General features: G+C 36.9%; 1 protein-coding gene across 1 annotated transcript in view; it reads left to right on the top strand.

Annotated features, from left to right (window-relative positions):
* CUNH11orf80 (chromosome unknown C11orf80 homolog) overlaps positions 1 to 27570 on the top strand; it is a 58162-nt gene that overhangs the window by 15043 nt on the left and 15549 nt on the right. Inside the window, exons 3-10 of the mRNA XM_025046209.1 lie at positions 4281 to 4390; positions 9634 to 9717; positions 10870 to 10925; positions 11294 to 11365; positions 12854 to 13049; positions 22136 to 22286; positions 24029 to 24175; positions 27433 to 27554. Coding sequence (XP_024901977.1) covers positions 4281 to 4390; positions 9634 to 9717; positions 10870 to 10925; positions 11294 to 11365; positions 12854 to 13049; positions 22136 to 22286; positions 24029 to 24175; positions 27433 to 27554 — 938 coding nt within the window. The remainder of the gene's footprint in view (positions 1 to 4280; positions 4391 to 9633; positions 9718 to 10869; positions 10926 to 11293; positions 11366 to 12853; positions 13050 to 22135; positions 22287 to 24028; positions 24176 to 27432; positions 27555 to 27570) is intronic.

The raw sequence follows: 27570 nt of genomic DNA, 5'->3' as shown, positions 1-27570 counted from the left end.
TATAACCAGTGTTTTGAACCCTGCATCTGTTAGATTACTTGACTTCATTATATCTGGATCTCTGTTCTGTTCTGTCATATGGTTTCTGCTTCTTTGTCTTCCCATTTTGACTACCTTTCCGTGTCTGTTTCTATGTACTAAGCAAAGCTCCTAAGTCTCCTGGTCTTATTAGTGTGGATATGTGAAGTAGGTGTCAGTGGCACAGTCCTGAGAGGTGTTCAGCTGCAGGCCAAACTTAGCCCAAGTCTCTACCCCAACAGGGCCACCTGTTGAGATTCAGCAAGTGATCCACAGTTGTTGTACTCATAGTTGTCTTAAAAGGCCACAACAGAAACCAAAGGTGCCTCCAGTGTGAGTCTCAGCAAGGAGCACCTGACTCACTGAGGATATACTTGGATGTGGCTTGGGTGGGGCTGTGAGTTGGGGGAGGTGGAGTTTCAGGGAATCATCTGGTTGGAGTGACCTCTGCTATCTAGTTTGATGACATCTCGGCTATGGTGGCACCATATCTAGTGCACTGACAGTGGAAAAGGGCTCAACAGGGAACAGTGGAGACCGCCAACACTTCTGTACAGAGCGAGTCTCCCCTGGCCCTCACTCCGACAATGTCTCCCTGTAAGTCCCTGGCACCCGCTGCACGCATCCGAATGGGCACTGATGCTCAGAGTGAGCAGGTCCGTTACCGTGAAAATCCACTCACATATGCAGCCACCGCCTCACTCAGCTGCTCAATACTGGGCAGCCCCACGTCCTCACCCCGTCCAACCTTCTGTCATTGCAGGGTGTTTTCTTTGACTTCTCCCTAGTTGTATGGCTTGTTTCTCTAGATCCCAGGCGATTTTTCCTCGCTGCTCCTTGTTTCCGTCACAGCTTTTATTTGGTTGCCAGAGGGATGAACAGAGCCTCTATCATCTACGTCATTTTTTTTTCTGTCGCTGTACCTATATGTTTTACATAAGTATCATTTTGCATAGTATATCTTATGTTTTTCAGTTAGAGTAAGCATTGTCTTAATTCCTAAGAAGTCTTTTAAAATATCATTTAAAAATCATAGTGAAGGTCCTAGCCAGTGTAATAGGGCAAGAAAAAGAAATAAAAGGCATGGAGTTTGGAAAGACAGAAGTAAAGCTGTCATTTGTAAATGACATGATTGTTTATGTACAAAGTCCTAGGCACTCTGCAAAATAATTATTAGAAGAAATATATGAATTTATCAAAGTTACAGGATATAAAATCAGTATACTAAAAATATTTATTTTTTATATACCAGCAGTAAACAATTAGAAATTTTAAAAACAGTTCTATTTGTAATAGCATCAAAAAACATGAAACACTTAGGGATATATTTAATGTAAAACGTAGAAGATCTCTATGCTGAAAACTGTAAAACATTGCTAAGAGAAATTAAACACTAAATGGAGAGATAAGCCATGGCATAGATTGGAAGATTCCATATTGCTGAGATTTCTGTTCTTCCCAAATTGATCTATAGACTCAACACAATCATAATATCAGCAGGCTTTTGCAGAAATTGACAAACTGGTTAAATTTTTTCTATGAACTAATAAGTGATTATAGCAAAGTTGCATGATATAAGGTTAACATACATAGTCAATTGGATTCCTATATGCTAGCAATGAACAAGTGGAATTTTTTTTTCCCCTCTTTAATACCCACCCCCCCAACTTCCACCCCTGACCTATGGATGTTGCTGTTTCCCCTTAAGAATTGGATCTCTGAAGGCAGGGTGTCTTCTCCCACATGCTCATGGCATGCACCTGGGGCCTGGCACCCCTGGGGCCTGGCGCACCCGGGGTATGGTCCATGGCTCTATCTGGGGTGGGAACCCAGGACCTTCTGCGTATAAAGCAGACGTGCTAACCACTGCACTATTGGAGCCACTCCCAACAAGTGGAATTTTAAATTAACACATTGCCATTTACATTATGAAATACTTAGATATAAAGCAAAAATAATACGTACAAGACGAAAACCATAAAATTGATGAAAGATATTAAAGAATAACTAAATAAGTGGAGAGATGTTCCTTGTCATGGAACACTGTCCTGATTACTGTAGCTTTATAGTAGGTCTTGATGTCAGGTAGTGTTAGTCCTTGACATTTTTCTTCTTCAGCATTGAGTTGGCTATTTTGGGTCTTTTGCCTCTCCATATAAACTTTAGAATCAGTCCGGCAATATTCACAAAATAACTTGCTGGGGTTTTGATTGGTTTCTTCGGATCTATAGATCAAGTTGAGAAGAACTAACATTTTTATAATGATAGGAGATTATAACTCATTGAATAAAATAATGCATAACTTTACACTGATATAAATCATGGAGAAAGGAAAGCTCTTTTTTATGGTAATATGCCAATTAATAAATGCAAAAGGGATAAATGACTTAGAAAATCAGTGGATACTAAAATTAATAATGAGGAACAGCATATATACATAATTTGTGGGGAGATACTTTGAAACTATTAATTACAAGGGAAAAATCTTCCTATTCATGACATGGAACATCTCTCCATTTATTTAGTTATTCTTATAGGTCTTGTACATATTATCATCCCATATTTGGTTGGTAGAAATCCCTTCAAGCTCCTGTCTTCTATTCCCATCATCTTTAATAACATCTTTAATTTCTAGGATATTCTAAGCTCATCTTGTATTTTCCTTACCCAACCCCAGTCTGTTCTCTATTTATAAGCTTAGTATTTTTTTAAGATTCCACATATAAGTGAAATCATATGGCATTTGTTTTCTCTGACTAATTTTTTTCGAATATGGTGAAAGGCTTCCTAAGGTCCAAGGACCTTGCCCCCAGGGTCCATCCATGTTGCTGCAAATGCAAGATTTTGTTCTTTTTTATGGCTGAATAATGTTCCATTGTGTATATCACATTTTCTTTATTCATTCATCTGTTAGTGGACACTTAGGACACTTAGACATGTTTCCATGTCTTCGCTATTGTAAATAATGCAGCAGTAAACATGGGGGTACATATATCTTTTTAAATTAGTGTTTTTGTTTTCTTTGGTTAAATACCCAGAAGTAGAATTGTTTTCTCCATTCTATACTGTATACTACTTAAAAGAGAAGTAGGATCCAGGAATAGTTTTTTCTTACTTCACAGAAAGGAATCGAATCACAGAAAAAGGGGGTCACCTAAGGTCAGAAAGTCGGTCAGTGGTAAAACTGAAGATTGACACAAGGCATCCTGGTTCAGTGCTAAATTCATTAAACTTCAGTGTTGCAGAACCTTGCTGCCCTATTATCCTGGGCTTTATGACTGAATTGTATTTGAAAAACAAACTAATAGCAAGAAAAATATTACCCATTTAGATTGACAGAGCTTGATCTTGGTAATGTCCATACTTTTTGAGATAAAGTTTTATTAGATATGTAGCATGAACGCTTTAGGAAAAAGTCGTGCTATTATTTGGGGTTATATTTTATTGTTATTACACCTTTAAAGTTGGGTTCTTGTATAATACCAACATTGTCAACCTCAATTACAAGGTAGAACTTGCAGAGACTGAGATCTCTTCATAAGTTGTTCTCCTTTATAATACTAGTGTAGAGGGGGAATAGAGATGGCATTTCATAAAATGGGAAATTTGTTTTTTTTTTCCCTTTATAATATGAGTTCTAGGTTATAGAAAGGAATAAGAATGGTGCATACCTTGCGGTTATCCTTGATGATGATCTAGGGCGCACTGATACTTTATGGAAAGGTAGTCGAGTCAACATATGTGAATATACCAAGTGGTTAGTTTACAAATTAAATTAGCAAGTTTGCTTTTCTTTATTAAAGATTATCTTATTAAAGACATACTATATTAGGTAAATGCCTGAGAAGGTCGTTCTTGAATTTTTCTGCTTTTGGTTCTAAATAAGCTCACTTACTGGGTTTGTGTTTATTTAATAATGAATTGATTTATTGAAAAATACAAGAATATCAGCCAGAGCAATGAGCTCTGAAGATTTCTGGCATTGGATATGACCTTGTGGAAATTAACTGAAGATACAAATTGATTTAGCAAATGTGAAAAATTGAAAACATGAGATTAAATATCTTACCCCCATAATGTAATTCTAAATTTTCAAGCAGTTTGCTGATACATAGCCATTTTCAGTCATATTTTAAATTTTGCAGATAATCTTTTCATCAAGGAAAAAGCTTCTTGGCTCATCAGTTTAATAAACAGTTCCACAAACTCTGGTGCTTATCCAAACTGCTTATTCTATTTTGTTGCCATTTCTTCTTGCACAGAAATGCAGTCTGTACTGCCTGGATTCTCTATAAAGCTGAATGGGACGTCAAAGGAAGCCAGCTGTTCTCAGGACATATCAGGGGTAACACCTTTCCAGATGATTTTCGAGGTAGGTTTTGCTGTGGTTCTACAAATTACTGATGTTTTGATTGTGATTTTTGTACAAATATAACAATAAGACAAGAAAAGCCTAGGTGCATGACAGTTTCAAATTGAAATGAAATAAGGCATTGGTTCCCAAACTTCCCTGTGCAGTTTTTAAATCACCTGGAAGCTTCCAAAACACTGATGTTTGTGTCCTACTCCAAGAGGTTGTGATTTAATTGGTCCAATATGTTTGATTAGTCTGCTCAGGCTGCCATAAAAAAATACCACAGATTGGGTGCCTCAAACAACAAATGTATTTTCTCATACTTCTGGGGGCTAGAAGTCCCAAGATCCAGGTGCCTTGTCACTGTTTCCTCAGATGGCCTTTCCTCTGTACATATGTGGAGAGACCTTTTTGGTATCTCTTCTTATTCTTATAAGGACACCAGCTCTATCAAATTGGGGCCTTACTGTTCTGACCTCGTTTACCCATAATTACATCCTTAAGGCCCTATCTCCAAATGTAGTCACATGGGGGACTAGGGCTTTCACATATGAATTTTGCGTGGCATAATTCAGTTCATAATAGGTGTGGCCTGGCTTTGGAATACTTTTAAAATTCCAGATGATTCCTAATGTGCAGGTAAATTTGAGAACCACTGAAATAAGCCATTATTTAAATTTGGACTACCTAAAAAAATAAAAGTGGATTCTCAATGCCATATTTGGATATATTTCTATTAGATTAAAGATTTTTATTGATTTATTTGTAGCCCAGATTTATGAGAGTAACATTTGAGTTTTCCATCCCTTTAACAATTCTCTATCTTTCTTTCCTTTGAGTTGGTAGAGACATGAAAAATTAGAGTACTTTAAACATTTTCCCAGGAAGTACTTGGGAAGCCTTTCACCATATTCGAACATTTATATGCTCCTTCTAAAAGAATGAAAGGAATGGGTACAGTATCAGGACAGCAGATATCCCCGGCCATGCCTTATCTTCTTTAGGAGAACCGAAAGGTCAGCAATCTGGAGCCATTAATGGTTAGTCAGCTCTGAAACTTAATGTCAGATAGCAATAAAAAGTTGATTTCAGTGAACCAAGGAAAGCCATTTTAGAAAAGGAGATCATGTGTTTTAGCCAGTGTGCACAAACAACCATAATTCTTATACCTAACATTTCTATGTATTATTTAAGCCTGACAACTCTATAAAGTGGATAGGACAAGGATTATCACCCCATTTTACAGTTAAGAAAACTGAGATTCAGAGAATTTGGCTGCCTCTCTGAAGGTCATACAAAAGTTAAGTGACAGAATTAGAATTTGAAGCTAAGTCGTACTCATTGATCAGCACTCTTTCAGTAGTCATTCATTCATTCATTCATTCAGATGCCTGTGTTTGTTCAAGTTGGCCTTACTATGCTAGATATTGAAGGTGCAGTGTCCCAAAACATGTTGACTCGATCCCAAGGAACTTAGAATCTAAAGTAAAAGATAGACAAATAATTACAATACAGTGTAATATGTGTTGTGATAGAGGTAAGTGTAGTAGCACAGAGGAAGGATCCTTAACCCAGTAGGAAGGAGTCAAAATCTAGAGGTCTTGATGAGGCTGAAAACCAGATTTTCTGAGCATAAAAGATCCAGAGACTCGAAAGAATAGGAAGTTGTCATTAGAGTGATAAAGTTTCTCTTATTTTTTTTACCCTTATAGCAAAAGCAGTGTTTCCCTCAGGAAAATCAAAGTGAGCATTGAGACATTTTGACTTAAGGTAGCCACAGTTAACATCTTCGTATATACCTCTTTTCACATAAGAGTGGGACATGTCAGTTTAAGGTTTCCAGAGTAGTATCATTCTAGGCTATGGCCATGGAAATAGGTGGCTGGAAATGAGTAGGAGTCAAGCTCATTGGAGTTGAAGAGGTCAGGGAATGGTGAGAGTAAGTTGTTGCTTAGACTGGTGACCTACTTGGATATAGAATTCAGCCAAGGTGATGTCTGCACTCAGAGTGCAGAGAAAACCTGTGAGCTTAGTACCCCATGGTCAGCTGGTGATAGATGGAAAGACGTAAAAGAAAAATAAAACCTCAAAGGGACAAGGATTTCCTGAAAGCATTTGTTCCATTACATCTCATTATCTCTGATGCAGCAATGTAAAAGATTTTCGAATGAAGAGGGTGAGAAGAGAAAAAGAGATTGTGAAAGATTTATTATATACACCTCAGTTGGGAAGAAGGGTCAAGTAGCAAGGTTCATAGCAAAGGCTAGTAAATGAGAGATCATGAAAAAGCTATAATAAATGATCCACTGCTTTGGGCATGTGAGAAGAGCTAATCCCTGAGAAGACTGAAAAAAGCTTCATGTAGGAGAGACACAAAGTTTTGTGTGTATGCTGAGTCAGTCCTTCATCTTGGGGTCCATTAGGCTGGGTAACATGTCCTTCCAATAACAGTTTGATTTTACAAGATGTTGACAGCTTTATCCATTTTTATATTTATATTTTTGCCATAATACTAAATGATAACATGGATAGAATGTCATATAAGGTCCATGACTGCATAAGTTCATGTTTCAAAATATAAAACAGCTCCCACATCCTATCATATAATTAGACTTGTATTTAAAGGTCAGGGCTGAAACATACAATTCAATAGTGGTTTCTGCTGCCCATTGCTGGCACCTGGCACCTGGCACCACTATTCTTTCCTAACAACACTTAAGTAAATTCACTGCTTCTGTAGGTATGTCAGGCTGGTGGGTTTTCATCACCCAATTATAAAACACTGTAGAAGACTTTGTAGTCAGTCAGTATCTGTCACTGTGATTCTCTGTTTCTTTCTCTCTTTTGCTCTCAATAATTTCTGAGTAGATCTTAAGCTACTTGCTTTGTGTTAACTATCTGCTGACCTGACATTATTAGATCTCTATCTTCTCAATCTGGATTAGGTGCCAGTCCTTCTTGTATTTCTTTAGTATCTCATATATCTAAATCATAAAACTTTTCACATTGTCATACAAATTGTTTATTTGTATTTCTCTTCTACTTAACTGTGAACTCTTCAAATTCAGAGATTGGTTTATCTCTGTAGGCCCAGGTACATAATAAGCCACATTAAGTATTTTATGAGTGAATAAATACTGTATTAAGTAGTCATACATAAGTGTTGCCTGTCAGGATCCATAAAAAATAGTGATGGATTATAATATTTGATTCAGTTAGCTATATATAGCATAGAAAATGACCTTTCTTTGGAGAAGCAACATCGCATAGTGGAATGTGGGCTTTGGAGTTAGATCTAGGTTTGAATCCCAGTTCTGCCACTTAACTAGCAATGTGTGACCTTGGGCAAATTAATTACCCTACTTGGTCTCACTGTCCTCATCAATAAAATGGAGGTATTTCTTGCTTGCAGATAAACTGCTTGTCATGTAGCAGGTGTTCAGTAAATGGTAGCTCTCATCATTATTAATTGTAGCCCTTCTCTAGTAGCTGTTCAAGGAGCTTTCACTTATTTGGTTGCCTTATCGCTAGATATAATTAGCCCTTTCTATGATATACCCTATAATCACCAAGGTTACAGAAGTTTGAAACTGTTCCAAGAAGTTTTGGAAGTGTTAAGTACAGGAAATGCTTTTAAGAGACCATTGCTTTTCTACTATTTGAATATCTTAATATAAAAATTTTTAAATGAAGGATGTGACTATGATATGTGTGTTGCAGTTACCATTTAATTAACACTATTTACATGTATGAATAATCCTAGATTGGCTTCCAGAATTTTCTAATGAAAATATTTTTTTCTCATATTTTTTCTAAATATCCCTACCCATTATACAGTTCTTGATCTTTTTCAGTGTAGTTATAAAAAGTATTATAATTTATTCTTTATTAGATATTTGCATGTTTTTCTTTTGAGATTTTGAAGTTGGATTTTTTTTTCTTTAATATGTACCTAGGACATGGCTCTGTATTCTCTGAGCCACCAATAAGGACTTACTGATTTCTGACTCTATTTCTTCTCCTTCCCCTGAACTTCTCCATTTTCTGGGAGACTCCTAACTTTGGTTTTAGGGACACTTTATTAAATAAAGTCAGTATAGGAAAGTGGTTAATACTAAAGCTTGGGAACTAAACGGTACGGTAACCTTGGGTAAGTTGTTTAACCTCTTTGAGAACCCTTTTTTTCATCCAGAAAATGTGGGTTATATGTACCCAGTAGGATTTTTGTGAGGGGTCAACGAGGTAATATAAGTAAGATACTTTAGCACCATTCCTGGAATAGAGAAAGCCCTCACTGGATGGTAAATCTTATTATAGTTGTAGAGAGGTATCAGGGTATGTTGGAAACAGCATGGACAACTGGTTTTAGATAGACTTAGGGTCAAATTCAGGCTCTGTCACCGAATAGCTTAGTGGCCTTAGACAAGTTGCTTAACTTCCCTAAGCTGTGTGTGTTTTTTTTGGTTTATTTTTTAAATCTACAAAGAGGGGATAGTAATAGCTGCTTCCAGGATTGTTATGAGGCAGCGTATATATAGCACCTGCACAATGCTTGCCACATTGTAGGCATTTAACAAGTGGTATCTATTATTGTTACCATGTATAGCATATACTTCCAGATTATTATTTGATCCTTAAAACAGTTCCATGAGGTAAAAAGAGTAAGTTTTATCCTTCTTTTGTATGTTAGAAAATAAGGTCCAGAGCAGTTAAGTGCTTTTTTTTTTTCAAGGTGACTTAAGTAATTTTTATGGAGCCAATGCTAGAACACAGGTCTTTTGGCTTTTGAGCTTTTTGTTTTACAGTTTTTCCTTTAAATATAAATGTTTGGAAGAAGGAATTGACATTCAAAAATAGGTTCCTTTTAGTATCTGCTCCTTTGACTCCACTCATATTCTTGATACAGATTGACTCCCATTAGGATGGTAGAGTTAAGATAGAGTTACTCTTCTCAGCTCCAGTCTGAGTTATTTTTAAATTTGTTCCAAAAGGTGATTTTGAGATTGCGGGTTTTATTCTGATCGTTGTTCATGTGTCTGCAGAAGTTCCATGAAACAGGTATTTTAACCTAAGAAGTGTTAGCTGTTAGATTCCCTTTTGTGTCCAATTCTCAGACCCAAAGATGTTTCCCCTTTGGATGTCTGAAAAGCTTTCTGAGGTGTAGTTATTTTTATAGGAAGAAATACTGTAATTTAATTAATTTGTGTTCTTGGGTTTGTGTGTATGCGTTTGTGTGTGGTGGATGTTTTGTATTGTTACAGGTTGATGAAAAGCCCAGAACTTTGATGACAGATAGTCTGGTTATAAAGAATTTTTTACGAAAAATTGTCATGGTACACCCTAAGGTAAGCTGTTCTTTTGCACAATAATGATTTGCTTGTTTAAGTCATATGTTTTTAAAAGATCTCTCTAAAACCTGGAAAGATCTGGTTGATTCTCTTTCTTTTAATGACAATGATTACAACTTTCAATATTGAATTGATTTGGTTTCTGTGATGCTAAGGTAGTCTTGTTGTTTGTCATGTGACATAGTTGAGAGCCCATGAATTTGGAGAGTTTTCTTTTGGGTTCTTATTTTCACTTCTTTACTGTAGTACTGTATTACTTCGGGTACCTTTTTTCCCTCTTCTGTGTTTCATTTTTTTGTTAAGCCTGGATAATAAACCTTGCTGATTATCTCCTTTCTAAAGTAACAGTAAGAGCAAATAAGGACATTTTGATAAAGTATTTTGAACTTAGAGCAAAACTTTTTATTATTATCTGTAGTTAGATATGTTTATAAAGACGCACACAGTTAAGTGTGCTGTATAACTTCCCCTTTTTTTCTCTTATTAGCTTCCCACTTTTTCTGTCTTTAGCAGGGTTTAGTGCTTATTATTTGCCAGTCACTATTCTAAGTGCTCTCCTAAGTCATTCAACCCTCATAACATCCTTCATGAAGTAGGTTTTATCATCATCATCCCCAGTTTATAGCTTGGGAAGCTATGGTACAGAAGTAAAATAATTTGCGGAACCAGGATTTGAATATAGACAGTATGGCCCTAGAGTCCCTTATCACCCATCACGTTATATAGAAAGAAAAAAATATAGGTTGAAGTTAAGAAATAATTAGAACAGTGAAGTAAAGTGGAGGGAGAACATAAAGTAAGATGGGGCAAGGAAAGAAGAAAGCATGGAATGTTCCATGTATGAAAAAAATGGAAGGAATAGAAGAAAAATGGATAGTTCCTTTAACAAGAGAGAAAAGAGAAACATTGGGAGAACAGCAGAAGATGAAAAAATAGGATTTCTTGATAATTTGTGACTACTTGGAATTGTAGTGTAGGACTCAATATAGTTAAGATGCAGAATTTGAACACAGACAAGTGTTACTTATGTTTAGAAACAGTGCAAGTAAAAAAAGGGCAATATAAAAAGGTGACTTAGGAATCGAGTATAGAAGTTTTTAATCTCTATCCTGGTTCATGTTGAATCTCACACACCCGTTTATTTTGCAGATTAGATTTAATTTCAGTGTAAAGGTGAATGGAATCCTTTCTACAGAAATCTTTGGGTAAGGCCTTAAATCCATGGCTTAAGTTTATGCCATGGCTCTACAGCTTTTCTGTCATTATTGTCCTATTTCCAATAGGTTCACAGTCTGGTTTATTAACCCAAAGTCACTTCGAAATTAATATTTTGAGATCCCTTCATTTTCTTCTACATTAACTTTTAATGAGTAAATAGATTCAGCTAAACCTTTCATGTCTTTCCCTTTCACTAAAGTGGGTGAACTTAAAAATTGCCATTTTCCCTTGAGTAACTGGTTACTGAATTTCAGTAAGCTCTGGGGGTGGTAGTAATCATATAACAAAATTTATAACAGGCAGAAATTGGTTTCAGAATCTTTGAGATACAGCTTAGCTTTTCTTTGCTTTGCAGGGCAGAGAATGAACCCACTTTGAACCTGTCGAATGGAATTGCTCTTGTCGTGAACTATCAGCATTATGTGAGGTGAAGGGGAAAAGCGTTGTTGTCTCTCTCTATGTTTTACTCTATTATTATGAATGTGGGTAGAAATTGAAAATGGTCTCACTTGTCATTTCTTAGTGCCAGATGTCCGAAAGAAAGTAGAAGTCAAACTTTTAAGCTATTTGTATTGAAAACTATTATTATTCCTAGCTCCTTGAATATATTCTGATTGATCCAAGGACATATTCCTTCTCCTCTCCATGCCTTATTTTCTTCTATAAATGAAACAAAACATGCCCTACTAATTCCAATCCCATGTAGACATGAGGAGAGGACTGAATTTAAAAGGTTATTTGAACTCGGCTAGAGAAATACTGTGAATACAAAGGAATTCTTTATGTATTATTGTTTGTACATCAGCATTTTGCATAGGCTTGAAAATCATCTCCCTATCTCCACCTTCTTCAGGATACAAAAAAAAAAAAAAATCCGTGGAAGAGGTGGTGTATAATAGGGAATAAACAGAACCCTCTGCCTTGCCTTCCTATACTATCCAACTATCACAGAATCCAAAGTGAACATGAATTATAGCAAGAAAAAAACTAACTTATATTTAAGTCCACCCAATTTATTCTTTATTCAGTAGTTTCTGCCTTCATTTATATGCTCTGAATCAGCACTGGTATTCATGGGATCTTAAGGCTTGAGGAGACTGCCAGGGTTTTTTAGTCTGTTTTCTTACTCTTGCCCAAAATTACACCTCAGATTAGAATATTTTTTATTCTTTAATATGTGCAGGAAACAAAACCCTCACCTCTTATCGTTCTTTAGTCCTCTTCTAGTGTCATACATTCCTTACGGGTGGACAGCTCATTATCATAGATTTACTGAAAGAGTTTAAGCCTCTGAGCCAATGTTTGTGACTTGATTGATTTAGAAAGAGAGTAAAAGATCCATTAATATTTCTTTTGTGTTTAGAAAAGAGCTGTTGGAAAGTAAGCAAATACCAAATTTCACTAGATTCTTTCTAGGAGAGAAAGATGTCCTAATTTTTTCACATTACTCCTATCAAACAGTAATTTCAGACTTCTTCAGGGGACAGTATAGAGTATAGCATGTGTGAGAGCAGACATCTGAATATCACGAGCAAGTTTTAGGCCATTAGTGATTTAGAGACCCCACCCCACCCCAAACTCCATTCTCATCATGCTGATCTTTGAATGGTTTTAGAAACTTCTCAGAAACATAGAGTAATTTTAGTAGATGAAATACATTTTTGAGAATATAAAACTGCCATTAGTGGCAGCAAAAGCAGGAGCCATGGTACTATTCCAGAAATGCCAATTTGTCTACTCTTTCTATTGCTTGTGATTCCCTGAGTGGGACACAAATTACTTCTTCCAACAAAACTGATATGGTGGGTTATATGGTTATACATATGCTAGAGATTATAGAAGGAATTTTGAATACTCTTTTAAATAATTTCTTCAGAGGAAAAAAAGTAAATTTGTCATACCTGTTTTTTGACAGTAGACCAAAATTTGGTACATCTGAATTACTCTGCATCAGAATCCATCCTGTGCTAGGACATCCAGTAGTGCTTTTCATCCCTGATGACGTGGCTGGCATGGGCTTGTTGGGAGAGCTGATACTGACTCCAGCTGTCGCGCTATGTCCCTGCCCGAAGGTCTTTTCCAACCAGCTGAATAGGATTTCTTCAGTTTCCATATCCTTTTGATGATAAAGTTCATACAATTGTCTTTGAAAATTAATTTTTTTATATCCCAATTTTAGAAAGGCTTTTAGCATATAAATTCTCTTTTTAGAAGCCAGTATGATTTGTATAAAAACAAAAATCCAATATGAAAGCCAAGCTTGAGAAATTTTCCAGGAAACAAAACTATAAAATGTGACACTTGTGCCTCACTCTTTTCATGTAATCCAGTGTGACTGAAGCATGGAATGAATGGTGCAAGAGGGAGAGATGAGGCTGGGAATGGGAAGGTGGTTTGGATGGAGTTGAATATGGTGGATCTTGAGTACCACACTAAGAAGTGTGAATTTATTCTCTGTATAGTGGGAAATCATTGAATGTTTTAGGAGTTTCTTACAGCATTGTATAGGATGAATGGGAAAGAGAAGTCAGTAATCGCTAAGTAAATAAGTAAATGAACTGGGTAAGAGAGTGCCTGAATTAAAAGTGTGATGAGCATGGAAAGGAGAGACCTGTTGCTGTAAGGAATCAATATAATGAAGTAACCGATTTATTGTTGGAGTGGGGAGAGATTAGGGGCAGGAATTACTGAAGTTGATACCAAGATTTCTATATCCAGAATAGGCAAGTCTATAGAGACAGAAAGTAAATGGGGAGGAATTCTTTTTGGGGAGATAAACATGCCCTAAAATCTATGGTGGTGATGGTTGCACAACTCTCAGTATACTAAAACCCGTTTCATTGTACAGTTTAAATGCATGAAGTGTATGATATATGAATTAAATCTCAAAGCTGTTAAAAAAAGATTTCCATGTATGACTGACAGAATAATGAAGCTGTCAACAAGATGCAAATCATAAGTAACAGATTTGGTGAGAGGAGGGTAAGAAGATTCGTTTGGCTTTAAACATGTTGAGCTTATGGTGCCTGCAGGACATCCTTGAAAATGGCAAGCAGCTGTATAGAAATTTTGGTCTGGAACTTGAAAGTGGTCATATTTAGAAATACAGATTTTCGAGCCTCAGAGTTTTCTCTGTAGGTTAGTATAATATAGTGCTTTGGTTAGCATGGCACAGGAGTGTAAATGCTGGGTTCCCCATTAATTAGCTCTGTGACTTTAGGCAACTTACTCAACCAGCCTAAACCTTTATTTTCTCAGCTTTAAAATGGGGATAATAATACTTACCTCATAGTTATAGTTCTTTTCCCTTGCCAGGTTTGTTTTCTGGGGTTTTTGTTTGTTTAGGATTAACAATATAATAATCCATGTGATGCTTCTAGTATACTGCCTGACATAATAAGTATTCAATAAATATTAAGTATTATTTTTATATGATTGAAGCTATAGGAGTAAATGAAAGTATAGTAGAATATAAAGAATAAAAACAGAAAGGGGCCAAGGTCATGATAATGATAAATGTTAGCCGAGAATATCTTTTAGGGAGAAAGAAGGAGCAGGAGAGTGATAAAGACTATGCATGGACATTTTGTATTTTAAAACATTCTTTTTCTTGCTATCTAGATCATACAGAAGAGTATCAAGTAAAATAATAAAAGTTTCTTCTTCCTCCTCATCCCATTCCTTAAAGTGGATAAGATAAATGTTCTGTCTTCTTGGAATTTCCATTTTGGTGGGAAATTTTAACAAATAGATGTCAGGTAGTGATAAGTGCAGTGAAAAAATAAAGCAGGTAAAGGGAGGATGATGGGGATGTTATTTTAAATATTATTGTCAGTGAAGACTCTAGGGAGGTGATGTTTTAGTGAATAGTGAGAGATAGCTATGAAAACTGGTGGGATTTCAGTTACTTAAAATGGCAAACTAGGTAATTAAGACTCCCCCTTCCCACTGAAGATAAAGGCTAGATAAAATATTAAAACATCCTAAAAGTATTCAAGAGCTAGTGAATAGGGAAGAATTTCTGGGTTATGATTTAGAAGAGAACAGAGTTACAGAAAACTGAGCCCTGCATTGGGGGCTGCTTTTACCCTGGGGTTGTTTGCCATTTAGAGCAAGCAGCCAAGAGGCTAAGATGCTTCTGAATCAATACAGGGCAAGGAGGCCAAAGAGTTCATGGCTTCTGATCTTGGGGTTGCTATTAAAAACACCTCTTGTTTTGGGCAGGGTTAACTAAAAGGCTACACTTCAAGGAGTAAGGTGAACCTAAAATAAACTGTCCTTCACATGAACTACATTTGTTTTTTGGGTCATCTAGGCAAGCCAAAAAACCTTAAACTTTGAAATTGGAATAAGATGATTCCATATTGCTAATTCTCACAAATGCCTTGTAGAAACAAACAAAACTTCTTTCTAGAGGAAGATAAGTGCATCTGTGCTTCAAATTATTTAACTAATACTTTCTCAGATGCATGCACACATATATGACCAGGTGCAAGAAAGAACAAGGTAACATGAACAAGAGCTAGCAAAAACAAAGTCAAAAGAAACAACCAGTGGGACTCCAGATATTGGTAATATCAGACATTAATTTTTAAAATAAAAATCTGTTTACTATGTTTATGAAAAATGTAAGCCATTTTTGCCACGGAACTGAAAACAATAAAATATGATATAATTTTTTAAATAACTGAACAGAAATTGTTGAGCTTAAAAAAATCAATAACCAGTATTGAAATCCAACAGGCAGATTTAACAGCAAATAGAAACAGTATAAATGAATTTGTGAGCTGAAAAATAAGGATAGCAAAAACTCAGCAAAATAAGACAGAAGAATGGAAAACAGCAACCGTTAACAATGAGACAGACTAACATACATTTAATTCATGTTCCAAAGGAGAAGAGAGAGAAAATGGGGCAAAAACAACATTTGAAGAGTTAATGGCTGAAGCAATCAAAACATTTAAAAGCTCTAACAATCAAACAGGACAAATAAAAGATATCTGTACACTTGTACAAGATCAATGACAGAAAAATCTTAAAATCAGCCAGGAAAAGAAAGATTATCTTCAAAAGAGAAACAAATTGACACGTAACATCCTCATACCATTAGGAGGTAGTGTTAATATTTTGAAATAAAATAATTACCAGCCTAGAATTCCATACCCAGTAAAAGCATCCCTCAAAGCAAAAGGTAATGAACTTACCCATAAGTTATATTAGTAGCATAATCCATACAGTAAGAAGAATTAATTCATCTAACTGTAGAATATAGTGTTTTGACTGTACATTCTTGGTAAGACATACTCTAAGGATGTAATGAACTGCAAAGAACTCTAAAAACTCATTCAGTGGTCTGGATTCTTAGGAATATTAGTGTTATTTAAATTACTGTATGCATATTTATGAAACAAACAAGTGTTAACATTGTTAGGAACCAAAAATTTTAGCGTAAGATAGAAAATATGTGAGTATAAATTCAGAGAAATTAAACAACTTTTTTAAAATTAATTTTTTATTTAGTTTCTAGTATACAGTACATTGGTTAGATATCTATGTAGTTCATAAAACAATCCCCGCAATTGCACCCTCCTGCCCCTGCCCCTCCATCTAAGCAACATATTAATGCTAACTGCATTATGTTGTGCTCCCCATTTCCGTGACCATCAGCTACATCATGTAGTGTTTATCTTTCTCTGTCTGCCTTAAATACCTTCAAAGCCCATCAAAGCAATATCTTTTCATATGTACAGGTCTTGTTTTCTTATTCTTTCAGCTACTCTTTCTTTTGGTTGGAGCACTTAATTCTTTTCCATTTAAAGTACTTATGGATAGGAATGTAGTTGTTACCATTCTTTATTCCTGTTTTTGATACATGTTTTTTCTTCTTAAAGAAGTCCCTTTAACATTTGCTGTAATACTGGCCTGGTGGTGATGAATTCCTTTAGCTTATTTTTGTCTGGGAAGCTCTATCGGTCCTTCAACTCTAAATGATAGCTTTGCTGGATAAATTATTCTTGGTTGTAGATCCTGGGTCTTCATCCTGTCAAATATTTTTTGCCAAGCCCTTCTGTCCTGCATAGTTTCTTTAGAGAAATCAGCTGCCAGTCTTATGGGTGTTCCATTATAAGTAACTATCTGTTTATCTCTTGCTGCTTTTAATATTCTTTCTTTGTATTTAACCTTTGGCATTTTAATTATGATGTGTCTTGGTGTGGGCCTCTTTGGATCCCTGATTTTTGGAATTCTCTGAGCTTCTGGGGATTTATGTCCATTTCCTTCCACAGATTAGGGAAGTTTTCCATCATTGTTTCTTCAAACAGCTGTTCGACATCTTGATTTTCTTCAGTTACACCTATCAGACGAATATTTGGAGCCTTAATAGTGTCCCATATCCTCCTTAAATTATTTTTATAGTCTTGGCATCTTTTTTCTTGCCATTCTGATTGAGTGTCCTGATTTGCTTTCTTGTCCTCTAGATAGGGCATTTGATCTCTTCTTTATTCATTTGTTTATTCCATTTAATATGCTTCTCATCTCAGATAACATGTTCTTCATTTCAGACTGGTTCTCTTTTATAATTTCCATTTCCATTTTTATATTTTTTATCTCTTTGTTGAAGTTCTCACTGAATTTATCTACACTTCCCAAAAGTTCATTGAGCATCTTTATAACCAGTGTTTTGAACTCTGCATCTGTTAGATTACTTGACTCCATTATATCTGGATCTCTGTTCTGTTCTGTCATATGGTTTCTGCTTCTTTGTCTTCCCATTTTGACTGCCTTTCCATGTCTGTTTCTATGTACTAAGCAAAGCTCCTAAGTCTCCTGGTCTTATTAGTATAGATTTGTGAAGTCGGTGTCAGTGACACAGTCCTGAGAGAGGTTCAGCTGCAGGCCATACTTAGCCCAAGCCTCTACTCCTCCGGGGCTACCTGTTAAGATTCAGCAAGCGATCCACAGATGCTGTGCTTACAGTTGCCTTAAAAGGCCACAACAGAAATCGAGGCCAGCTGCCACCAGTGTGAGGCCAGGCACTGTTCAGCAAGGGGTCCCTGACTAAGTAAGAACACACCTGGATGTGGCTTGGGTGGAGGCATGAGTTGGGGGTGGCAGGGTTTCCAGGAATCCTTTGGGCGGAGCGACCTCTGCTATCCAGTTTGATGACATCTTGGCTATGGCAGCGCTGTATCTAGTGCACTGATAGTGGGGGAGGCTCAACAGGGAACAGCGGAGACCGACAGCACTTCTGTACAGAGCGAGTCTTCCCTGGCCCTCACTCTGACAATGTCTCCCTGTAAGTCCCTGGCACCCCCTGCACGGAGCTGAATGGGCAGTGGTGCTGAGTGAGCAGGTCCATCACCGCAAAAATCCACTCACAGATGTGGCCCCTTTAAGAGGCGTCTACCGCTGCCGCAGCTTCCATCTCAGCCGCTGGAGACCGGGCAGCCCCACGTCCTCGCCCGTCCTACCTTCTGCCTTTGCAGAGTGCTTTCTTGGACTTCTTTCTAGTTGTATGGCTTGTTCCCCTAGATCCCAAGTGATTTTTCCTTGCTGCTGCTCCTTGTTTCTGTCACAACTTTGATTTGGTCGCCAGAGGGATGAACAGAGCCTCTATCATCTACGCCATTTTTTTTCTGTCTCTAAACTTTTAAAAGTACTCTTAAGGTGGAATTGAAAATATCAGTGTGGAGGGGGAAAAATAAAATGTTAAAAAAAATTAAAAAAAATAAATAAATACCAGTGCGAATCACCAACTTTTTGACTTTTAAAATTACATATTTCTTAGCTCTGTCCATTTAAGAAACCTAGAAGCCATGAGCACTCCTAGTACCCAAAATGTGTTCTCTGAATACCATTGTTCACTAAAAAAAGAGAAGTCGCTGATTCTAGGCTTAAAGTAGAAATGTACAAGACAAGCTGGGTATATTCTTGGGCCAAAAAGCAAGGATGCTATTAAAGGCCAATGAGATTATGTCAAAATGATTTGGGAACTTCCATTTGCAGCCATGATAGGAGAACAGGGACTGAATTTAATCTCCTACCTGAACAACTGAAAAAATGGACAAATTATATTAAACAATTTTCATATATTAAACAGGTAGTACAGAAAAAGGCTACATAAACAAGTGAACCCTATGATTGCCCCACCATACTTCCTAGAGAACTTTCTAGGCTGTAACACAGGGAGGGGATACCCAATGAGAGTCTGGTGAATTTCTTGAGTTTAAGAGGCAAAATTCCAAGTTTGGGAGGTCCAGGGAAGTAGGATTTATAGAAACGAGTACTTAAGAGGACAGAAATGCAGACACAAAGCTCTAGATAGAGGCGAAACTGGAGTGTGCACAGAGCTAGAAATATTTTCTGTTCTTACTAGGCAGGGAAAATGGAAAACCTCACATTTCACAAAGCATCAAGGTATCAGGTGTAATCCTAAGAAGGGTTTTCCTGAGTAGTGAGGAAAATTAGCCCTAGTTTTCAGGCCTCTCTGATCCCACCTAACAAAGCTTAAAAGTAAGACCTACAAGGCTTAGACTGTTTCCAAGTAACTCTATAATATCCCAGGGGAAAAACATAAGAATATTTATTACACCTACTAAGGTAAACTTCACAATGCAGGGCATCCAATAAAAAATTACTTGGCATGCAGAGAAGCAGGAAAATAGGACCCATAACGAAAGGGGGACAATCATTCAAAATAAAAACCTAACCAGAAATGACACAGATGGTAGAATTAGTAAATAAGGACATTAAAACAGGTATAACTTTATTCCATATGTTCAAGATGAGAGAATATTGACCATATTAAGTAAAGACACAGAAGATATGTTAAAAAAAAAAGCCCCGTTTTACTTTTATAGATAAAAATTATTACAATTTATAAGACAAAAATACAATGTATGAGATTTATATATTGCAAAAGAAGAGATTAGTGAATTTGAAGACAGCAATAGAAACTACCTAAAATGAAACAGAGAAAAAAAGACTTTAAAAAAAGAATAGTGTCAGTGAACTGTGGGATAATTTGAAATGGCCTAACTCAGAGATGTGTAATTTTAATTCTAAAGGAGTGAGGGAGAGCAGATAAAATATTTGAGGAAATAATGTTCCCAAATCTTCCAGATTTTATGAAAACTATAAACCTGCAGATCCAAGAAAATAACAAACCCTAAGCATAAGAAACATGAAAATTATACCAAGACACACCATAATCAAATTGCTTAAAGCCAGTAATAAAAAAATCTTAAAAGCAGCTGGAGATAAATAGATATATTTACATATAGAGGAACAAAGAGGAATTACAGCAGATTTCTTGTTGGTAAGCTAGAATAAAGTAGAGTGACATCTTTAATGAAAGAAAAAAGAAAACTTGGAAATCTATACCCAGAGAAAACATTTTTCAGAAATGAAGGCAAAATAATTTTTCAGACATACAAAAGACCAAAGACTTCATCACCAGCACACCTGTATCATAGTAAAGGAAATCCTTGAGGTAGAAGGAAAATGATAACAGATGAAATTCTGGATCCACACAAATGAAGAGCACTAGAAATGGTAACTATCTGGGTAGATGTGAAAGATTTTTGCCTAATTTAAAAAATCTTAAGAGATAATAGGCCGTTTATAGCAAAAATAACAGCAGTGTATAAGGCTTGTAACATGGAAGTAAAATGTGCAACAATAGCATAATGGCCAGGAGGGGAGAAATGGAAGTATATTGTTGAGAGTCTCATACTATATGTGTGTGAACTGTTATAATATCACTTGAAGATAGACTGCGATAAGTTACAGTTGTATATTATAAAGCCTAAAGCAATCCCGAAGTTAATACAACAGATAGTTTTAACTAATGAGCATAAAAGGGAATAAATGAAATTGTAAAAATTACCCAATCTAGAAGAACCCAAAAAATAGAAGAGGAAAAAGGAAACAATACAAGGTACAAATGGAAGACAGATAACAAGATGTTAGATTTAAACCCAACTATAGCAGTATTCATATTAAATTTAAATGGTTAAACAACCCACTTAAAAGGCAACCACACATTTTGCAGTCAAATGTTCTACCGCTGAGCTATACCCCCTAACCACACATTTTGACTCTTCACATACTCCACTCTTATTTTGAATGTGCAGCATCTCAGAGCTCCCCTGGCTCTAAAGAGTGAATGCATTGGCCTTAGCCCATGTTCTTGGGTTTGTGATGGAGACTTCATTTATGGACCCTGTCAGCCTTTGTTCTGTTGTGACTTTCCATAATGCTCCAGTGCCTAATGGGTAAGAATTTTAATTTTCACAATGCCTTGTGTTTACCCTATTAAAAAGAAGATGAAAAAAAATAAAAAGGAAAAATAAATTTTGGTCTCTTTAGCTTTGGTTCAGGGGACAAAAGAAGTTAGGCAGTGGTTCTTAACTGGGTAATTGTACCTTCAGATGACATTTGGCAATGTTTGGAGACATTATTGATTGTCATGAATGGAGGCAGGGGTGCACTACTGGCAACTAGTAGTTGCCAGGGTAGAGGCCAGGGATGCTGCTAAACACCCCACCCCATCCCAACAAACAATAGAGAAGTACATCTGGCTTAAAGTGTGGATAGTGGCGAGATTGAGAAACCCTGGGTTAGAGGGAGGTTGAGAGTGGAAGTGGGAAGTCAAGGAAGCAATTTAAGGGGCCCGCCCTTTGTCTTGTTTAGAGAATAGGGTTAGAGAAAGAAGGAGTTTTCTTTTCAATCTGAGTATTCTCAAATACACTGGAAAAAAGTCCTTTGTATATATTCTAGCATATATCACGTTGTATCACAGTTTTTTGGATTTTGTGTCTCCCATACCATAAATATAACTTAAAGGAAGTCATTAAATCTGGATATTCGTCTTTGTATCCCCAGAACTTAGTACAGTGTTTAATCTGGGGTGCCACTCAAATCTATGATTAAATAAGTAGGATGAATAAATAACTAGTTCTAATACTATACCTGTAGCTCACTCTCATTAAAGCCACAATAAATTTCTGAGGATTCTAGTGGATCTACCTCTGTTACCTGACACCTATATTCAATGTGTAAAAGGCTTAATTCATAATCTAGCACACTAGCTTATGGGAGTGTGAACCAGGTTAGTGAAATGCTTGTTTTATGCCAATGAATACTTATTCATTAAAAAACCACTAAAATTGGGCAGTTTTCTTTAGCACCTATATACATATTTCTATGTGGACCTTCAGGTCTGCCTCTGACATTGCCAAGCCAGGAGCAGCCAAATACTGCTATCTTCAAAGATACCTCTTATTTCATAGACTGGAAGAAATACCACTTGCGTATGGTGCCCAATTTGGATCTCAATTTGGATAGAGGTATATCTTCCTCTCTTTGTACAGGGGTAAAAAAAAACTGGAGAATATGAGAGAAATGCAAAGAAACATGAAAAACAGGTATATATAAAAATAGGACCCAGTGATCTGATGGTTTAGGTTGGAGGTTGCAGGTGGGGTTCTAGCCACATTTGAGAGTCCACTTGGAGTAAGGCCAACAGGTGTCAGGAGGTAAAGCCTCATCAGAGCCTAACTGTTTTTGCATTACGTATTGATGCTGGTTCTCTCACTTTCTCTTTTGTCTCCTCTATTTCTAGTCCTCTTGAAGTAGTGGGCCTTCATCTTCTAGGGACTTGTTCAGAGGGTTTCTTAATCTGTCAACTCTAGGGCTATAGAAAGGTCAGTAAGGGAGCAATTACATTTTTGACTATTGTGGAAGAGAAATGCTTCCTAATGAGAATCTACATAAAATTAGAAAAAAATGAAAACACCTCATAAATGCAAGGCAGGAGTATGAACGATATAATAATAAACCTAGGAGACTGGCTATAATATTCATGTAGAGTAACCACATTAGCTTTGGGTAAGTCATGCTGAAAGTTGGATGCTTAAAAATGACTGACAAAACTGGGAAATAGGAATATGCAACTATGAGCTGATATCTAAGAGGTTTACAGTCTTGAGCTTGACTGTTGTTAGCTAGAGTTCTTTGAAATTTAGAAGGTAGTCTGGTCAATTGGATCCTGAAGAAATGACCAGTGAGGAAGAAATGTTCTAGAGATGTGACTAGCATGAGAAGTTTGAAGCCTCCTGGGATGGGACAGTATCTCGGGGAATGATAGAATCTTCATCTAGGAAGTAAGCCTTGGGGTAAGGCTCTTTTACTTAAGTAAGCAGTTATTCCAGAGGGTGGAATGAAAGGAGAGTGTCCTTGGACAGGGTCTCTGGAGGTAAGTAGTTTTGGGAAGGAAGTCATTCGTTTTTGTTTTCATGTTTGTTTGTTTCCTTCATTTTTTGCCAATTAATTTTGATGCCTGGACTTTCTCAGTTACTTTGGAAGTGAATAATGTAGAAAATGTCTCCTCATCTCATGCCCTCATTATGCTAAAGGACAGAACCAGGGTCCACATGGAGATACTTCTCTGTATGGATTCTAAAGGATCAAGGTGCTAAAAAGTGACCATAGGGCATCCGATTACTTGGGAATACAAATATATTGTGGTTAAAAGATGATTTTGAAGTTGGTCTAAAACAGTTTCACCACTTACTCACTTACTCTCTCATGTCGGGCAATGTATGTAACTTGCCTGTGCCTCTTATCTGTAAAAGGGCATAAGACTAGGTCCTATGCCATAGTGTTGTGAAGTCTAAATGTTGAGATAGTACATGTAAAGTATTAACATGGTACATGACACATAGTAAGTGTTTGATACAACTTAGCTGTTACCATTATCAGGTTTGACTCTGATTTCTGCCTCTTACTAGCAATACCTACCTTAGAAAGTTGTACAAGGGATGCATAAGTTAATTTCATAATGCTTCCCAGTAAATGTTAAGGAGTACTGTTTGGTTTGCATTTTGCACACCTAGTTATTTTGATGTTCTTCTTGAGAATCACTTATTTGCTTCCACCCCCTGGATAGAGAAACAGATTCAAAAGGAGAAGGGAGTGTTCAAATTTAGATCTATTTCAGATCCTTTGTTTGAGGTATAGATTCTTTAATCAGTTAGCATTTTGAGAACTTTACCTATCTTAGAATACTATTCAATAACTTGTCTTCTAGATTTGGTGCTTCCAGATGTGAGTTATCACGTGGAACCTAGTGAGGGGGATCAGTCTCAAAATATGGACCATCAAGGACAGACTCTGCTGCTCATTCTCTTTGTTGATTTCCACAGTGGATTTCCAGTCCAGCAAATGGAATTGTGGGGTAGGTATAGGAGAATGACGCTGCCAGCTTGTGTGTGTTTAAATGTTACTATAGAAAGGGTGACTTTATAATGCACATATCTGAACTAGATGTATTTCTGTAGACTAAGGAATTTTGATTTAAGTTAAACAAATTATATGCTCTATGGAAAAGATCTTTATCTTGAAGCATCACTTAAATGATGACATTGTCAGATTTGGTTGACCAGAAATCCGAAACCAGAAAAACTATAATGCTCCCTACAGAGTATATTACCTTAGATGCGTGGTTCTCAACCTCAGCTGCACAATATATTACCTGGGCAAAGCAGTGATTTCTGATGAAACACATGCATCAGAATCACCTGGAATATTTGAAAGTGTGCAGCTTCCTGGGCCAAGGATTAACTTATTATTTTTCTATTATGTAAAAATCTGGTACAGCTCAAGAATCTGTATTTTTAACAAGATTCTCAGGTGATTCTTAAGTATAGTAAAGTTTGAAAATCGCTTGAGTATGTGTGAGAGTTGGCTTATGCATTTTAATTTAATAAACCCTGGGATGTAAATTTAAGAATTTCTCAGTGCCCTCTTAAACTTTGAGGGAAGTGTCAAGAAGTAGAGCATATAAACTTGTGGGGAAAGGTTCATAGCCTCCCTTTTGGTGCTCATGGCATGTTTCTATGTTCTCCTTTCTCTGTGGGCCAGTGCTTTTTCTTGGGACTCTACTCTCCAGGCATAGCAGTGCTGTTTGATATGGCCCTGCTCCCACTGAGTCATAAGAGAAATGAGACAACTTACAGCCCCAGATCAGAAGAGCTCATGTTGACTGCTGCCAACTATTTGTCTAATAAACCATTGTCGGCTGTGGGATTCTTCCTGCTGCCTGCCTTCCATGCCTCTCCTGTCTTTCCCCAATACATGTAATTCTTTAGGAGAGAAGCACTGCTTTCCTGGGCTCTGGCTTGCACCTCTAATGAGGAACTTGTGTTCTCTGGTGCCCCACTCACTGTTCCATTCTTTAAGGCCTTGGAATGGGAGCATAGAAGAGACCCAAAATAATGAGGCTTCCAGCAAGGAAGTCAAAGGTGAGGATGCCTAGGGCTGTTACCTGACCTGTGCTTACATGCTAGTGGCTGATTAAGAGAAGCAGCTTAGTATTTTGGAAAGGGCTTCAGGGTAGAATCAAGAGACCTGGGTTTAATTTTAGTTCTATCAAATTCCTCAATGATTTTAGGGAAGCAAGTCACATAAATCATCTGATCCTTTCATACATTTAACATAAGATTGTTAAACTAGCTCATATTCAAAGGCCCTTCCAAGTCTAAAGACCTTCTTAAGACTTAAGATCTGCTCTCTTCTGGCATGTTGTTGTTTTTTTTTCAGGTCTGCTAAAGGGAATACCATATTCAGTTTTCCTTAGGATTACATAAAGTCTGATACCATGTTCTGAATCCTATTGAACATAACTTAAGAACTCAGATTCCTCAGAAACCTGTATTATCATTCTTGTACCTATGATAAACATCTCTGTTTAGCTTCACTCTAAAGGCCTGCAGCACCTCAAGTAGTTGTATGTAGCATTGGATTAAATAGAAATACATTACAGCATTAACAAAAATAGTAGGTATGTTTTTAAATTTCCTTATGCATCTGGTAGTTCAGGACTAGCCTTTGAAGAAGATGCTCCGTTGAGAGTAGGTAGATATACATAATGGCTCTAAATATAGCAATTTTATCTTCTTTTTCCCCTCATCTTTCTCATCTCCTTGAAAGCTTTCTTTAGAGCTCCTGTTGGAAACAGATTGTGCAGAACTACAATCTGTTTCCATGTGTCTTTAAAAAATCACTTAACTGGCATTCTGCCCACCTTGTCATGGTAACTTTTCTATGATTAACTCGTTATTTTGCCACAGTGTTCAAGGCATCTGGTGGTATCTGCAGTTTTAGGAACAAACTTATAGCTTTTTAATTAAATGTCTGCTTTTAAAAGGATTCTAACTGATTTCTTGAGGCTATTCTTAGGACCAAACTATAAAAAACAATAATCCAGATATTATCATAGCAATAGTGATATTTTCCCTTTGAATATTGCAACGTACGTTTCAAAACACTTCATATATATTATCTCAGTTTATTTGCATAACACACCTGTGAGAGCTTGTGATATAGTCATTTTCTATACTAAAGTGAAAAAAGTGAAGTGACTTGGTCACCATTAGTTGGTGATAGAATTGATCCTAGAATCTATGTTCTCCTGACTCTAGTTCCAGACCCCTTTTGAGCAGACCACATATTACCTTCCCTTCCAGGAAAGCATCATGGTGCCTCATGGTAGAAAATGTTCTTCTGCCTTGATTTTTAACTCAGCCCTGAGAAAAGCTAGCCAGCATCAGGCTGCTTCACCATTGTACCTTTGAACATATTGTTCAGAGGAGACTAGAAAAACACTGAATAAAGAAAGATTAAGAAGCATTTTCTCCATGTACCCTGTAAAGTGAATTCGTCTTCCTGTTACATCAGGATCATCAATGCTAACCTATTGTTTGGTGACATTTAGCTCATCACTCTCACATGTTAGCTTTTCTGAATGATGCTGAGCAGTGATGCCTGTGGTTACTTATCAGAGATAGGCCCCCATTTAAAAAGACCTTATACCAGCAGTTATTATAGTCATCTATGTGAGTTTAACTTTCTATACCACAGCATATCTGAAAGGATTGACACTGACAATAACAGTAGCTTACCACAACAGTGTTGCTCAAATAGGAATGGAGTAGGGTTATCTCTCCTTTGGGAGTCACCAGTACCATCGTTTATAGTATGTGGTGTATATTTCTGTTTCTGATACGAATTAAACAGGATCCCTTACATTTGTTTCTTCAAAAATAATGTCATTCTTCACTTTAATTTTCCTGAGATTTCTTTCATTTGCAAGTGGGAGTTGGGTGGCTTTGTAAGTTGCTGAGGGTTTTGTCTAAAGTAATTATTTGTGGATAGGCAGAAGTGAGCTAGCACAGGAACAACAGTCTTAAAGTGGTCATGCTCACTTAGTTACCAAAATTCTCCTTCCCCTTAGGAGTCCACACTTTGCTCACGACTCATCTCAGTGCCATCCTCGGGGAGAACCACAGCGTGGTACAAGATTCCATCCAGGCTGCTGTGGACCAGGCCTTGGAGAAGTAATTATTTGTGGATAGGCAGAAGTGAGCTAGCACAGGAACAACAGTCTTAAAGTGGTCATGCTCACTTAGTTACCAAAATTCTCCTTCCCCTTAGGAGTCCACACTTTGCTCACGACTCATCTCAGTGCCATCCTCGGGGAGAACCACAGCGTGGTACAAGATTCCATCCAGGCTGCTGTGGACCAGGCCTTGGAGCAGCATCACCAGGCTGCCAAGGTAATATTCACAATTC

The sequence above is a fragment of the Pteropus alecto genome, unplaced genomic scaffold, assembly GCF_000325575.1.
Source record: "Pteropus alecto unplaced genomic scaffold, ASM32557v1 scaffold43, whole genome shotgun sequence".
Lineage (NCBI taxonomy): Eukaryota > Metazoa > Chordata > Mammalia > Chiroptera > Pteropodidae > Pteropus > Pteropus alecto.
This window is presented reverse-complemented; position numbering and strand designations above follow the sequence as displayed.